Here is a 15,823-nt window from a genome sequence, read left to right on the forward strand (position 1 = left end):
TTACTTCAGTCTTGATAAATGTGTCTTACAGCTCAAGTGGGATTTGCTGAATTCCTTTGTGAGCAGTTGCCCGAGGATAATACTGGATATTCACTGGAATGACATTGCAGAAAGTGCTAAAATTCACCAACATTCTCGTGAGCTTTTCACTTCAAAAGTAATCTTGGGAAAAAAATGGAAATATTCGAGACTTGTGTAACAAATAAAATCTTAGCATCTGTGGTGACAAGTGTCCCAGGGCAGCTGGGGAGTATTTGAAGGGGATGCCTGAAGGAATTCATTTGTTGACTGTTGCCTAGCAAGGGGAAGCAGAGAGGCCACCATAATGTGACAGACGTATGAAGACTGGACTGGGACAGACAGATGGCAGAGCCCTGTGCCTGGTGACATCTGATGGCCTGAGGTGAATTCAAATGTGTTAGGTGGTTCACTGAGTTGGACAAAGAAGGGTTTGACTAGCTATTTTAATTAAAATAAAACCTAGGTAAGGTAAAATATATCAAAACTCAATTGCTTACAATCAGCAGTTAGATACGCCGTAGAAAGCCAAATACTGCTTCCTAAATCTCCTAAATGACTAAACATTCATACCATTGACAGGTATCTGTCTCTTTCTGTTCCTTATATTGGAGTACGCTCAAGGAGTTGTCTTTTGCTTTTGATACTAAGTGTTCCTCACTAATTTTGGATAGTTCAATTATCCTGCTTGGAGCAGAAGCTCCATGACTGAATCTCCTTCCAGTGGTTCTAGAGACTGCGACTACTTAGGGACAGGGGAGAGAATCCTAGGACATCATCCCCTCCCCACAGAGGCCCACAGCATCCTGTAAAATACTTTGTGAATTTTATGGATATTGAGACCATCGGTAAATTCACCACTGTGTGTGTGAGATGTTCTAGAGTTATATATACAGTTATATATCTTATTTTGATAAACCCTTTTCCAGTTTTGTGGATTTTGGCTCAGTCCATCTGTACACACTTTCAGTTGCTACCAGCCCGTGCCAAGCAGGAATGATGTACAGGACTGCAAGCCTAGAAGCATCCCTAATAAACTGAAGCAAATCTTTGAAATGGTTAGTTGATGCATGCAATTTTGCAGAACTCCAGAAAATGTTAGTCATGGGCGTGGTGGTTGTGATGTTCAACATCAATAGATGCGTTCCTTGACTGAAGGTTTTGTGATTGTGCATGTTGGCTCTTCGCCACTGCATGCACCTGGTCCAGGATGAAGCTTTGTGGGGTAGACGATGAGTCACTGCAGCTGCTTTCTTGCTTAGGGTCAATTCCCCAAGAGCAGCCACTGAGTGAGTAGAGCAGGAAATAAGGGTCTGCTCAACAGCAGCCAGTGATAAACTCATTAGAAGACAGTGATCTCCATCAGTTTTTGGAAACTCATGGTGTGGCTAGGCCAGTTTCCCCAGGTGACCTGTGACCACGTTACTGCCCACACTCATCAGGATCTGATTAGCTCACCTGTAGGCTCTTTCTATAGCCAGCTGTTTCAGCTCATGTATATAAATATGTGCTTCACCTGTCTGCAGTTCTGTTTGTGTTTTATGGTGTGAGATCATTAATCAGCCCACCATGAGCCTGCCAGTTATCCCAATGATTCTGATATAAAAAAGAATATTAAACCATTAAGGTTATGTAAAGCAGGAAACTGAACTCATGGAAGTTCAAATTCTGATGTCAGTGAGACCAAATATGTATTTCAAGTATTTTTTTTTCCATCTGTGTAGGACCTGGGGCCCAGCTGGGTATCAGAATAAATGTAATTTCTACTACCCAAGTGGATCTATAGTTTCCTTTGGGGAGACAAGGCTTGTGGACAAAGGTTGCATTTTAGTTGATCTGATGTAACTGGGAGAGAGAGACAAGTGTTTAGGCAGATGAGTTGTTTTCCAGGGTAATGCAGTAGGCCAAGTGATTTGGCAGATGCTGAGAGAGCAGATCCAGGCAACAGAAAAGTTTAGCTTTTATAATCTTGCATTTAGTGCATCCACATGGTTTGCAGATGCACTCCAGAAGGCCACCAGCTGAGTTTTTTTTATTTCCCCAAGGGAAAACCTGGTCCAGGACCCCCCATGCATGCTGTGACCCTATTCTGTTACGAACCAAAGCCAAGTCATGATGGGCAGACTTTTGTTCCTTGCTCATGCCAACTCCAAAGCTTACTTGCCCTCTCCCTCCCAGGACCACTACTTCCTGTGACCAGTCTGACTGCTTCCCTAGGTCCAGGATTGCTTCAGAGCTTGGCATAGATGGTGGGCACCACAGGCTTTTAGTTTAACCACTTTGGAGTACACCAAGGACATGACTCAACCAAGAAATCTTTACTTTTGACATACAAAAGCCTGATCTTCCAGATGATGGAAATCCAGACACACAGAAACCAAAACAGGGCTGATGGAGTTGGAGTATCTCTTTTTTTCTCTTTCTTAAACTCTTACTCCCCATGGCTGTTTTTGTCACTCAGATCCAGGGAGAAGTGTGGCCCCATAAATGCCCCCTTTTAAAACACAGCAAGAAGTCCCTTGCTTCATGGTCTGGCTCACCAAATTCCTCATGCTGGCTCCCTGTGGAACTTACAGTTTGATGTGGATTGCAGGTTTGATAGTTTTTTCTACAAAGATGTGCCCCAAAACTGTGTGGACTACAGTTAGGCAGGTTTGCCTTGGCCAGGCTGAGATGTGCTCATACCACAGAGCACATTATGTGCACATAATACAGAGCAGAGTTTGTAATATGTTACCTGCATACTCCACTACATCACATCACATGCAGCTGTGTAAGCAAATAAAAGGAGTGATGAGCAAAGTAAATAGACAGCATAATGCAAAGGAGTGAAATTCTGTATTTTTCTGCTAAAGAAGGGATGCACTCCACCAAGGCAAGCAGCTGTGCTGGAAGAGATGTCACAGTGCATTCCCCTGTGTGCTTGATCCTGGTGGGAACATGATATAGCAAATAGAGCTAGTAATGGAAGATATGAGAAATGTGAACAAATAGATACTTGGTGATTTCTACTGTATCTGCTTCTTATCTTTAATATTCCCTGTGCACTGGGGGCAATGGAAACTCATTTAGGATGCCAAAGAATAAAGAAAAAGCTTTTTTCAATTATTTCCCATCCAGAAATTCACAGCAGAGAATCTTGTGTCTCCGAATACTACCCATATTGGGACACAGGATGTTGATGTATACCAGCTAACAGAAGTCATGGAAATGTCTTTTGGAAAGAGCTGTTTCAAGGAAAATCAGAGATACCCAACAAAAACCTGGCAGCCCTTGTGTCAGCAGATGAAAAGTTGTTGAAATTATGTGATGAGTAGCATGAAAATGAGAACTGAGTGATGTGAACAGCAGTTTACTGAGACTGACGGGTTGGTTGAAACAACAGAAACAAAATTTAAAAGTGTATAAAAATTGTTGAGGTCATTGTGAAAGGAAAAAACCCACATGCTTGTGGCTCAGAATAAACAGGAGATCTGGTGCATGATGTAAGGACCTTGGGACTTGAAGGAGAACAAGGAGAGGAAGCATCCCCAATGACAGTGAAGCAACTCCTCTAAATCAGAAGCAGAAAACAGCAGCTCAGGCTGGACCCTTGCCAGACCTTCACAGGCAAGCTGATGGATGGAGCCTGGAAGATTTTTCCAGAGTGGTAGTAGCTGCAAGAAGATGCCGCAGTCAAAGAGTGTTTCAGGGCTAATTGTATTAGTTTTGACAGGCTTGCTAACAGCTGTATTTCTGAACTTCCTAGGGGAGCAAAGGCCAGGGCAGGAGGTGGAGCTGGTAGTTAATTCATAAAGCCATACTTTGGGAAAGGAGCCTTGGAAGATTTATGCCCCAGGGCTGGCAAACAATTCTCTGGCCTGGTCTGGTGAATGTGGCAGGAAAAAGATCAAATCATTAATATCAGTCCCTGTAGAGAGACTCAGCTTGTAAAGTAAGGTGAGCTGGAGAGAAAGCTGCTGGAGGAACTGATGTTGTCAGGTTTGTCCCTTTGACCAGACGAAGGTGGGGGTGACAGCCTGGGTAAACTGCCTGTGTTCATCATACCAGGCTGAGCTTTCCTAAAACATTTTTTTTTTTTTTTTTTTTTTTTTTTAACATACTACTCAGCTTTGTGAGAGTTACCTGGAAACCCTGTTGACTCCCTGAAGATGGGCAGATCTGGTGGGGTATTCAGGTTCCCTCCCTGCCTGGAATGGCGGCCAGCAGTGGCCAGGTGGGACCACAGGCTTTTTCTGCAAAGAAGTGACATCTTTAGGCTTAAGACTGCTGCTGCCCCTGTAGGTACAGAAGAGAAAACAAAACCTTCACAATAGCAGTGCATGTCAGTCACTGCAGACAGCAAACACAAAATACCCACCTCCTGCTTATCTCTCCCTCAGCTGCTTTCATAGAGCTGCTTTTAAGAAACCATGGAGAAGACAAGGAGGTTTAAAGAACAGAACGTTTTTTCAGTGATGACAACACTGATTAGTCCCAGGGTATACCATGTAGGTCATCTGGTGTGAATCTAAGAGTTTACCAGAAATAAAATAATCTGTGGCTTGATGGAGATGAAAACACCAGTTATACCCGGCAGCATCAAGTAGCTGTAATCATGGCACCCTCTTGAATGTTTTGGGACTGAGACTCTACGTTCATTAATGTGGACCAGGCTTTTCCACTCAGACCTGCGTGTATTGTGAGTGCATCCATCTGTTCAGGGGAGAAACTGCTGCTGCAAGTCTCCCGCGGGCTGAGGGGAAGGGATTAAACACCAGCTCTGGCAAAAGCGGATCACTGCTTGTGTTCTTTTAAGACGATTTAATAAGTGACACTCTGAAATGAGTTACCTACCCGTATAGTTTTAATCAATCCCTTTCCACCAGTGAGGAGAAACAAATACGAGTAGACATAGGTGGAGAAAATAACACTTTACCAACAAAACAAAATAGTAGCAGGCAAAAAATAACACTAACAGTCACTAGTTACAAAAGTGCTGAAATCTCACTGGCTCCTGGGGAGCAAGGGGAAACTCAGAAGGGGGGAATGACCCCCCAGGACGGTGCCCTCCTCAGGCGGCTGCATGGTCTGGGAGACAGGAGGGAGACACAGACAAATCCCACCCAGTGCAGCCTTCTCTCTGGATCAAAAAACCGGGAAGGCAGGAGCTTACCAAGCAGTTCTGGTGGCAGAATTGCTGGTGTAGCAGAGGTGTCAGCTCTCTGGGTGCTGGTGCCTCCAGCTGAACTCCAGCGCTGTTGGCGCTGCTGTTCCCGAGCCGTGGGTGGGTTGGGGGCAGGAACGATCTCCCCAGGCGCTGAGAGCAGCATCCTCCAGCCCCACACTGCAGAACTCACTCTGAAACAGGTTTTGGTTGTGCAGCGCAGCTTCTCGGGTTGCTGCTGCTGTTGTGGGTCCACAAACTTGCCCGAAACAACCCCCTCTCTCTGAAGGCGAGAGAGAAACTGCAAAACCCACGAAGGGGAGCCTCAGGCTTGAGGCAGAGCTTGGAGGCAAGAGGGCTCTGCTTGAGTGACCCTGGATTTAAAAACATCCAGCACCTGCTGGCCCCGTGTTTCCTGCTGCACTGCTGGATCTTAGAGAGACAGTAGCAATTTTGGGCACAGATAGATGTGGAATAAAATAACATTTTGGGTTATCCACCACACTGTTGCTGCATTTTCTTACCTGCAGGATACAGCTGAGGAAGAGGGCATGGAGCCTCTGTGTACAAACTTCATTTGCAACATTTTGTCCCTGTGGCTCTATTGTTAATATTTCCAACTAAATTTTTATGTAGATGTAAGAAGACTTCATAGATCTCAGAATTGTACTGCTTTTCTACCTTTTTTTTTTTTTTTTTTTTTTTTTTTGGCAATAAAATATAAAAAGAAATCCCAAAACTAAAGCCAAGACCCAAAACTGAGATTCTGAGCTTCCACAGAAGATAGATCAACCTTTGTCCTAAGGAACCCTGGTAACATTCTTTCCTGTTTCTGTATGGGAAATACAGAGAAAAATGAAAACAGGACTTGCAAGTGTTAGACATTTCTTTTTGTGTATAAATGGGTATCTAATCATATGTAAATTATCAAATTTTCCTGCTTCATATTTCCTTATTATTGTTTCTCTTGGAGCATGCTGCTTATATTCCGTTTTTCTTGTAAAGCTGTACTGTGGCTGAACTAAATGAACAGCTGTGTCAGACATAAATTCCACCAAGAGCCAGAACAAGCCTGTGGTTACCCTTCCAAATTTTTACAGAGGAAATGTATCATTGAAAAGCTAACTGGTAATTTTTTTTATTTCAGTGAATGTTTGGGGGCTTTTTAAAAGTTTTTCTCAATGCAATTTGTTTTAGTTTATTAGCCAGCATCTGGCTTTTTTTCTTGTTTGTGCTATTTACAGAGAAAGCAATCAGTGTAATTTCTGTGCTCTTTTTTGTAAAAAGCACGATTTCTGACCTCAGTAGCCCTTATTCCTTAGCAATTGATGTAACCACTGCTGATGGATCTACTGATGCCCACCTTTATGTATATATTTTTGGAAACCTTGGATGAATGACTCATGGAGTTAATGTATCACCAACTGTAATTGAGAGAAGCTCTGTATAGAACTGCTTATTAGAGCAGCAAGATGACAGGCATTTTTACAGGAGGATTTTAAATATCTAGTTTCATCAGGCTTGCTGCCACAGTGCATAGTTGCATTGAGGAGGGATAGGCTTGAAGCACAGTATCCTAATTCCCCCTGGGCTCAATTTTTGCTTGGACATGGAGGAATATAAAATGAGCACATGTTTGGTCCTATGAAGTTTGATTCAGCTGTCAAGCAGAAGATAGTCAAGTTACATGGTAGGTAAAACATCATAGTAGAAATGTAAGTAGAAAGTGCATTAATTACTAGCCTGAGTAGTGAGAGAGTGGTGAGGGAAACATATCTGAGTCTCCTTTCTCCCATCCCTTGTCCTGGCTGTAGGTGTTTGCCTTTACCAGGCAGCTGCTGGCTGTCAGATGTCAAAGGTAGTTAGCAATCCCTGGCTTTTATCGTGACAGCAGAAGTTTGTCTTTGCTCAGGAGTGAGCAGGGCTCATTGACAGAGCTTTAGAGTAGATGTGTCGGGGAAGGGGATGATGTCAGGCTTGCCCCTGACAAGCTGTGGGATGACATATCAAGGTTAAAGCAACAGAGTGCAGGTGAGGGCCCTCAGTCAGTGGACCTGAGATGTGCTGGCCACACTGAAGCACATTTGATGCCTCATGGAGACAAGCCAGGGGCTCCTGAGATAGAAAGAAACACCAGAGAAATATCTCAATGAAATTAGAGAGCATTATCCAAGAGGGCATCATGAGCTGACTGCTCAGCTGAGGTGCCTTTGAACGAGTACACACTGTGTGGGCAGCAAACAGGAGGAGGAGGAGGAAGACACTGTACTGCTGTCAAGTTATAACTTCGTTGCCATTACTGAAACCTGGTGGGACAAATCCCATGACTGGATTGCACCTATGGATGGCTACAGGCTGTTCCAGAAAAGTAATGGTGGAGGCGTTGCCCTCTGTTTCAGGAGGTGGATTGAGTGTGAAGTTCTGTCTCTGAAGAGCAGTCATGAGCAGGTTGAAAGCCTGTGGGTAAGAATCAGACACTGTGACAGCAAAGAGAAGCTCATGTTCTGCAGGCTGCTTAGCCAAGGGGAGCCTGCTGACAAAGCTTTCTTTCTGCAGCTGCAAGAGGCATTGTGCTTGCAGGCTCTTGTCTGGCCAGGGGCCTTCAGCTCTGGGCAAGCAACACGGTGAGCTGTGGGCAGTCCAGGAGACTCTGGTAGTGCACAGAGGATAACTTCTGAAGCCAGGTTATAGACAGCCCTACTGGAGAGGGTGTGATACTGGACCTGCGGATTGCCCACACAAGTTAATTTGGGCCGTCAAGATTAGAGGCAGCCTGGGCTGCAATGATCATCCACTCAAGGAGTTTGCAGTCCTGAGGGATATGGGTCAGGCAAAGAGTAAAGCCAGAGTCATGAATTTTAGGAAAGCAAAATTCCAGGTTGTCAAGGATGTAGTTAATAGGATCTTCTGGGAAACTGCTCTGAGGGACAAGGGAGCAAAAGGAGTCTGGCGGATCTTTAAAGTTGCTTTCTGTAGAGCACAAGAACTAGCAAAAGGAGGAAATATTCAGACAAAGAAGGCAAAAGACTTGAATGGGTTAGTCAGGACCTGCTGGTCAAACTAAAGGGCAAGAAAGAAATCCAGAGTCAGTGGAAGCAAGGACAGGTATCCAGGGAAGACTATAGTCACAGCCCAGTTGTGTAGGAATGGGGTGAGGAAGGCAAAGGCAAAGCTGGACCTGAATTTCACAAAGGTCACAAAGAACAAAACAAAGAGCATCTGTAGGTGTGTCAGCCAGAAAAGGAAGGTCAAAGAAATCATTTGCCCCCTTGGTGGGCAAGGCTGGCAAATTGGTAACTAGGATGAGAAGTGCTCAAAAATTTTTTGCCTCAACCTGTCCCATTCATATTTTCTGAAAAATCCCTTTGCCCAGAATTTTTCTCCTGGGAAGCTGAGAAGCCTCAGAGAAAAATGAAAACAATTTTATCTCATTTGCTTCTCCTGTGTTTTGCTCCTTTGTAATGTATTTGGAGATTTTCTACCCACAGGTGATTGTTTCATTGGGTTCTGCTGTGAGTGTTTTGACTCAGTTGCCAACTGGGGCCAAGCTGTGTCAGGACTCTGGAGACAGTCACGAGTTTCACTATTATCTTTTTAGCATTCTGTAAGCATCCTTTCTGTATTCTTTAGTATAGTATAGTATAGTATTCTTTAATATAATATAGTATTATAAAATAACAAATTAGCCTTCTGAGAACATGGAGTCAGATTCATTGTTCCTTCCTTCATTGGGGCACCTGGCAAATACAATATCAACCCTCACTGGCAGCCTCTCTCCCCGCGCCTCTTGAGTGAATGGACTGTAAAATGTGGCTGGGGTAGCCGTGTCCCTCAGAAAGAATCAGGTTTGGGATCCCCTGAGGAGCCTGAGCATACATAAGTCTATGGGACCTGATGAGATGTGTCCCAGAGTCCTGAGGAAGATGACTCTGCAATTGCCAGGCCACTCTCCTTGATACTCAAGAAGTATTGTCACTCAGAAAATGACAAAGAAAGTTCAGCTTTCCTGTACTTGCACAGCCTCTTAGACTGCTAAGGGCTGCATCTACCTCCTGAGCAAGTAATTGCTGGAAATTGCATGCTTGTGTTTCTGTGTCATGAGTATTTTCCTAGAGTTTTGTGACTACTCTCATCTGCTTTCCTGTGATTTTGAAGAGTAGCCCTCTCTTGCTAACTCCTGAAAATGACTGCTGTAAATTAACTGTCATGAGCATTTGCAGGAGGATTGTGGCGTGCTGCAAAATCAAGCTCCATGTTCCGTTTTTGAGAGGCTACACCACTGTGCATTCATCAAATTCTCCACAGACTGGAAAATAACCTTCTATTACTCCCACAAACAAGTGTGGAAAGTTGTCTGCTTCTTTACTCCAAGGACCGCCCCCCTTCGCCCTGCTTTGCTGTCACAATTGCTCTGTGTCAGTCCTTGAGGTCTGCATTGTGAGGCCTTCCTTTCTGCATCAGTGGCATGTCATTGCTGTTACTGAAGTTCAGTTCAGGGTAAAGGCCATGTAGTCAATGCTGCCATTCATTTGGAAGAAACTGAATGTTGGCATTTTCTGTGCTTGGTACTGCCAAGTGCCACGCTCCCTGATCCTGATTAGCCAAGCATTTGAACCTACACATAAAGCTCTCTATCAGTGCTCACATTGATTTCAGTGGAGCCAATGACACATTTGAGTTTTCAAAAGAAGCTGAAATTATTAGGTTGGGAGTGAGAGTACTCTCTTACTGGAGAGTTAATGAATAGGTAAAATTAATCCTTTTACAAAAAGCAACCAAGCCCCACCACCAGTTAAAAAGGGAGTTCGTGATCTTTGCTATCGTACCTGTGGTGAATCAGACAAAAGTGGGAGCAAGTGCACCACACACACACAGCAGAGTCAAATTTACACTGACATAATCATCCCGATTGGAAATTATAAGAAGTTTTCTTTGAAACCACTATTTTTGTAGAAGAAACCTTAGTCTACATGCAATTAAGTTTTAAAACCTGGCAGCCATTTAAGCCTCAGCTGGTAATTTGAGGTCTTCATGTGAATGTATTTTCCTATGTCAATGTGAATTTATTTCTGAAAAAAAAATAAAAAAAAGAGAAAAGATTACTATTATAAGAAGGATCTGTTTTCTATGGGGTTTCTCTTGAAGTACAGACAAAAACAGGGCTGAAATCTAAACTGAAATTGCCAGGCATGGATTCCAAATTGTAGGTTTCTTTGTAAGTAAAATGATCCAAGTTCAGGCTAGCCTAAAAACATAGATTCTTTATCTGATTAGGATATTATCAATTACATCAATGAAAACCAAATGTGAAAGAAGCATTTGACTTCTGATGGAGTCTCAGTGATTTCCCTCTATCTTCCTTTGAAAAAACATGTGTACCTTGGGCAGGCATATGCTAGCAAATAAATGCCTTCTGTGCTAACTTGGGTGAGCTAACTGGATTAATGCATGAAAGTGGATGCTACGGACTCCCTTGTAACATAGTGGCAGATTAAGTATTTGGCATGCACATTAGGTGCCTATTTTTAAATATTTGTTCCAGTGTTTATTTTTCTTTCAAATACTGCTGCAGTAACAAGTTACTTGTACTTTACCAGTGATTTTGTATCTTTCCCCAGTAGACTAAAACCAGACAGCAGATATAAAGAGAAATCATGATAAGAGGCAAAAAAAATTCCATTCCCTAAAAAGGGAAAGAGAATGCAGCTTTTCTGTATTTGCACAACCCCTTACACTGCTTAGGGCTGCAGCTATCTCCTAGCAATCATTTATCTTACATCAGTTAAACAAAATGTGCAGTACAAATGTGTTGCTGTGTCTGTGGGTGAGAAAGGGAGCAGATGCAGGGGGATGCTATAACATGCAATTCCCAAAGGATCGGATGTTATCAGAGTGACTGTCTGCTCCTGGCATCTTCCCTAGGGGGGGGCGGTCTATGGGAGAGGACTTTGGGAACCTCATTAAGCAGATCTATACATGTGCTTTCCCTTGATGGGGTAGTGACCCTCCATGCAGATGATTTTTTTCCTTTGGAGAGAATACTTTTAAAAAAGCAACAAGGGAGCTTCTGGGAAGAAACCCAAGGGTGTCTTGGTAGAGTGGGAGGGTTCAGGCAGGATTTGGGAGAGGATTTTTGTGCCTCAAAGGCAAGCAATGTGTTTTCAGTGTGGCTGCTGACGTTTCTGAGTTATCCAAGTATTTACATATGCATGGAAACTGACAAGCTCTGTGGTCCAATGAGATGAGATTAAAGAAAAAGTATATTCCCTGGAAAGTGTGATGTGCTGCTGGGTAAAGGGCTAATTGGATACAGGCCCTGGCAGCTCTTTTTAACTCATACTTGCAGCTTGGGTGAGGAGAATTAGTATGAGAAATGGAATTTCTCTAATGTACATTGACATTAGGTTAGAAGGGTCGTTTTCCTGATAATCTGTAGGATAACATTTCAGATGTGGGTGTCCTAGTTTGTCTTACTGTTTTGTTTTGTGTTTTTAAAATTTATTTTTAAATTTTCATTTTTTGTAACACATGTTTCTGGCATTGCATTTCAGGTTTCTGTGACTCCTGTAGTCCGTTTTACTCTTCTGATCTTGGCTTTGATATCTTAGTAGAGCTTCCAGGACCATGCTTGTGCTTCACTATAATTTATTTACTGTTGCCTCATTTTCCTACACATTGTTTCTTTTCCACTTTTTTTGCCTCCTCATGCACTTTTCCCTTGTCATCACACCCTTTTATTTTTATATGGAAGGCTGTTTTAGATCTTGCCCCAGAGAGTAATTTTAAAATAATCTTGGACTGCTGGCATGTTTAAATGTTGTTTTACATTTTGCAGTTTTATGAATCAGCGGACTTGAACATGTCAATTTTACTACTTAGAAGTGTCTTTCTAGTTTTATACTTTGAAACCAGAAGTGCTTTGGGAGTTTTTAGCTGCAATGTCTCATTTTATATGTTGTTTTTAAACCTACAGGAAAATAAAAAGTTTTAGTCTATAAAACAACTAAATATTCCTGCAAAATATTTGTGTGCAAATTGTCTTGTCAATCAAATTGTCTATCTACAGCTATCAGTTCCAAAGGGTACTACTTAATAATCTGCTTTACACTGATAAAATATCTTGCCTCAAAATTTTCAATAATTTAAAAATTGTTTTTAAAAATGTTGGGAGATACGTGAAGTAGCATTTGTGTGAGTACAGCAGGATATCAAAAGGTTAAGTGACTTACCAGAGGAGTGGTGGTCTCAGCCTCCTGACCTAGTCCCAGAACTACCATTCCTTCCTAAATAAGTACTTTCTCCAGGGATGCAAAGCAAGGCCTCTGACATTTATTGTTCTGGTGTGTGTCTGTTCCCAGGACATTACATTTCTGTAGATACGTCTTACGAGGGTGAGAAAGCAGTGCTCTCCAGCCCTGATCTCTACTCCGAGGAATGGAGCTGTGTCAGACTGATCTATCAGATAGCAACTACTTCAGACACCTCACCTGATCCTGCCAGGCTCAACCTGTACCTGAGGCAGGAAGGAGAAAGTTTTGATCGTTTGCTGTGGTCAGCCAAGGAGCCATCAGACAGCTGGCTCATAGCTAGCTTGGATTTAACAAACAGCACAAAGAAGTATAAGGTAAGCCCAGTTTTAGAAGATGCCACAGGCTTTCTGGTGCATATGTTGGACTGCACAAACTTCTTTTTTTAATGTATGCGGACTTATTTTGAGCCCTATTCTTGGGTTTCATGTCTAAGTCTGGCAGCACAAGTCAGCTGAGCCCTCTGTCCCTAGCACCCATGAGCAGAGCTGTGTGGAGCAGCTCATGGGGACACACGGCCAGCTGAGCCCTGCCATGAGGATGCTTCATCTCCTGATATTCCTGCGGAGCTGCTTGTGCCACGTGGCAGATACAGGAACCCCTAGGTCCTGGGTCTGCAGCTGTGCTCGCTTATTCCTGCCCTCTGCACCTTTCTGGAAGGAGTCACATGCTGACAGAAGAGTATTTCTACCCAGAAACCATCATGTTGCTTCACTCACAATAATGTCTTGCATAACCACAGCTGAGGAATATGGAATTCCATACTCTTAAATGAAATGTGGGAATTTTTTGCCTGATCTCATTGTCCTTCAGTGTGTCTTCTGTAGTTAAAGAAGAGCACTGGCTCCATCTTTAATGCATTCTGCCAAGCTCTTTCAGCAAAAGCACACCTGACTGCAAGGATGATGGTTCCCCAAGAAACATTTAATTTGTTCTCCTCTTTATCCTATTTAAATATTCAAGGTACTAATGAAATTCTAAAATTGACAGTTTGGTTTATGTTGTGCAGCTGGTACTGGAAGCCAAAATGGGACAAGATAAATCCACCAGTATAGCAGTTTTTGAAATCAAAATAACTTCTGGATATTGTGTTGGTAAGTACTCTTTGCTCAACCCTCATATTCTCTGCATAGAAGAGAATGCCTTGTTGGCAGTTCTAAAACTGGATGGAAGGTCTGGCTTAAAAAAAAAAAAGACAATGACTTTTTCTTAACTGAAAAGTACACTGCTATATTCAGTACAGATAATTTTTAAGCTAAGAGTGCACAAACTTGTAAGTGGGGTTTTTTCACCTATCTCTGTGATATGTATATATACCTATACATATATATGTATATATACATATATATATGTATGTGTATATATATATATATATTTATATATACATATCTATATGTGTGTGTATATATATATATATATACACACACGTACTATACACACATATTATATACAACAATATAATTCAAAATCTATTTATTTTTCAAGCAGGAGCAACTGTTACATTTTAAAAAGCTTCAAACAGTAGACATAACAGCTGCAAGATTATTTCTGCTCTCTGCCTGCTCATGGCTTCATTACAAGTGTAATCTCGAGGCTACAGTCAAAAAAATGTTCTGATATATATATATTTACAGTTACTGCCATTTCCTCATGATATTTGCTAAAAACTGCTAATGAAGTTCAAAAATTCCAGTGTCTAGGAGGCTGGGAGATCTTCACATTTCTGGAGAGCTCTGGTGGGGTCCAACCAAGTTGTCACAATTCTTTGGCTCTGTGAAGGACAAAGCAGTTGCATTACTGTTTTGAAATACTTATCCTGCTTTGCTTCTGACCATCCCTGATTTACAAGCGAAAGTTCTGCTTTGACTATTTACTGCATGGAGGTGGTATATTTAAATCTGCTTTATTTGTTTCTGAATTACAGCAGTCCTATCCTGGCAAATGGTAAAAAGACAGATTTGTCCAAAGAGGATGGAAATGAAAATTTTATCAAAAGATGATCAAAAATTTTGGATAGGTTGGCTTCTATTTATTATCAGCTCTTAAATGCTGTGTCTAGTTTTATAAATACAGGCAGGCGTTATCTGCTCTGCCATATGTGAAGTGAGGCCATTGCTTAGCAATTTGCTCTTCCTATTTCTGTAATGAAAATGTGTGCACTCAGCTGGTGGTGTCTGCAATTGCAGAATGTGACTTTGAAGAAAATCATCTTTGTGGCTATGTGAACCGCTGGAATCCTAACGTCAACTGGTTTGTTGGTGGAGGGAACATTCGGAATTCTCAGTCTATCCTGCCCAAAGACCACACACTTAACAGTGCACTGGGTAAGCAACAAATGTAGAGCAGAAATATAGTGGAAAAATCGGAGTCTGTGGTTCATGTATGACTCTCATACTGCGAGTTGTTATTATATGAGTTCTTTCCATTGTGGGGTTGGGATGGGAATTGTAAGAGTGATTTGTGGGGAAAAAACGGGATTAGAGAGAGGCTGGGGAATTTTGCAGAAGTTCACTTGTACACTTTATAAAAAGGTAGTTACACTCTTTGCTAGGATTCAAAAGTACTCAGAGATAAGAGTAAAATTTTGGATGTGAGAGCTGGAAAATTCAACTTTCTATGTATTCTAAATGTATGGGCCACAGTAAGTTTTAGATTCTTGTACTGCTGCTCTGTATATCTGGAAGCCATATCCAATGGCTATTGAGAAAGTCAAGTGGGAAAACTAAGGTATTAAAACATGCTTGCAAAATCTTGGGTGAAACTGTATAGTTTAGAAATTTTGTTTCTTTCAGTCAAATGCGATGCTGTTAGTACAGCCCCTCAGAGACATAATGCTGGGAAAAATTATTGGGATTTCTGCACTTGGTGTGAAATGCTTGTCCTAGACACCATGCCCAGGGTAGAGATTTTTACACGGCTGTGCAGAGGGTTGTAGGATAACTTTGCCTTTGCACAAAGTACCACAGCAGGTGATTGTCAGGACATCGGGCTGGTGCTGCACAGTGTGTGTCTTGGGCTGCATGATGCTTGTGGCAGTGCAAGGAATCGCATCTCATGAAAAGCAGGGTTGATCCTCTTTCCTTAACTCATGCCGCTGTGCCTTTTTCTTTACTTCACAATTGTGTGAGTTGAGTACAGAGTGTCTCTCCATCCTTGCGTCTCCCTCTGGCACTGAAATGCTGGTAAAATTTTGATGGAAGCTTAAACTCACCACAACTTCAATAGCAGACAGTGGATCAGCCTATTAAATAAGTACTGTGACAGGAAATGCTTCCAGCTGGGAGGGATGTGTTTTCTTGTAGTCATAGCATTTATATTTCATACCAAGCCCTCACTGCTGAGCATTTACTGA

The 15,823-nt window shown here is 42.2% G+C and overlaps 1 protein-coding gene across 2 annotated transcripts in view; it reads left to right on the plus strand.

Annotated features, from left to right (window-relative positions):
* MAMDC2 (MAM domain containing 2) overlaps window positions 1-15,823 on the plus strand; it is a 56,788-nt gene that overhangs the window by 16,739 nt on the left and 24,226 nt on the right. For both annotated transcript variants that reach the window (XM_041458450.1, XM_041458449.1), the window contains exons 3-5: window positions 12,523-12,788; window positions 13,481-13,565; window positions 14,658-14,795. In XM_041458450.1, the coding sequence (XP_041314384.1) occupies window positions 12,523-12,788; window positions 13,481-13,565; window positions 14,658-14,795 (489 nt within the window). The remainder of the gene's footprint in view (window positions 1-12,522; window positions 12,789-13,480; window positions 13,566-14,657; window positions 14,796-15,823) is intronic.

Source organism: Pyrgilauda ruficollis, unplaced genomic scaffold (assembly GCF_017590135.1).
Source record: "Pyrgilauda ruficollis isolate IOZ18807 unplaced genomic scaffold, ASM1759013v1 scaffold128, whole genome shotgun sequence".
Taxonomy (NCBI): Eukaryota; Metazoa; Chordata; class Aves; order Passeriformes; family Passeridae; genus Pyrgilauda; species Pyrgilauda ruficollis.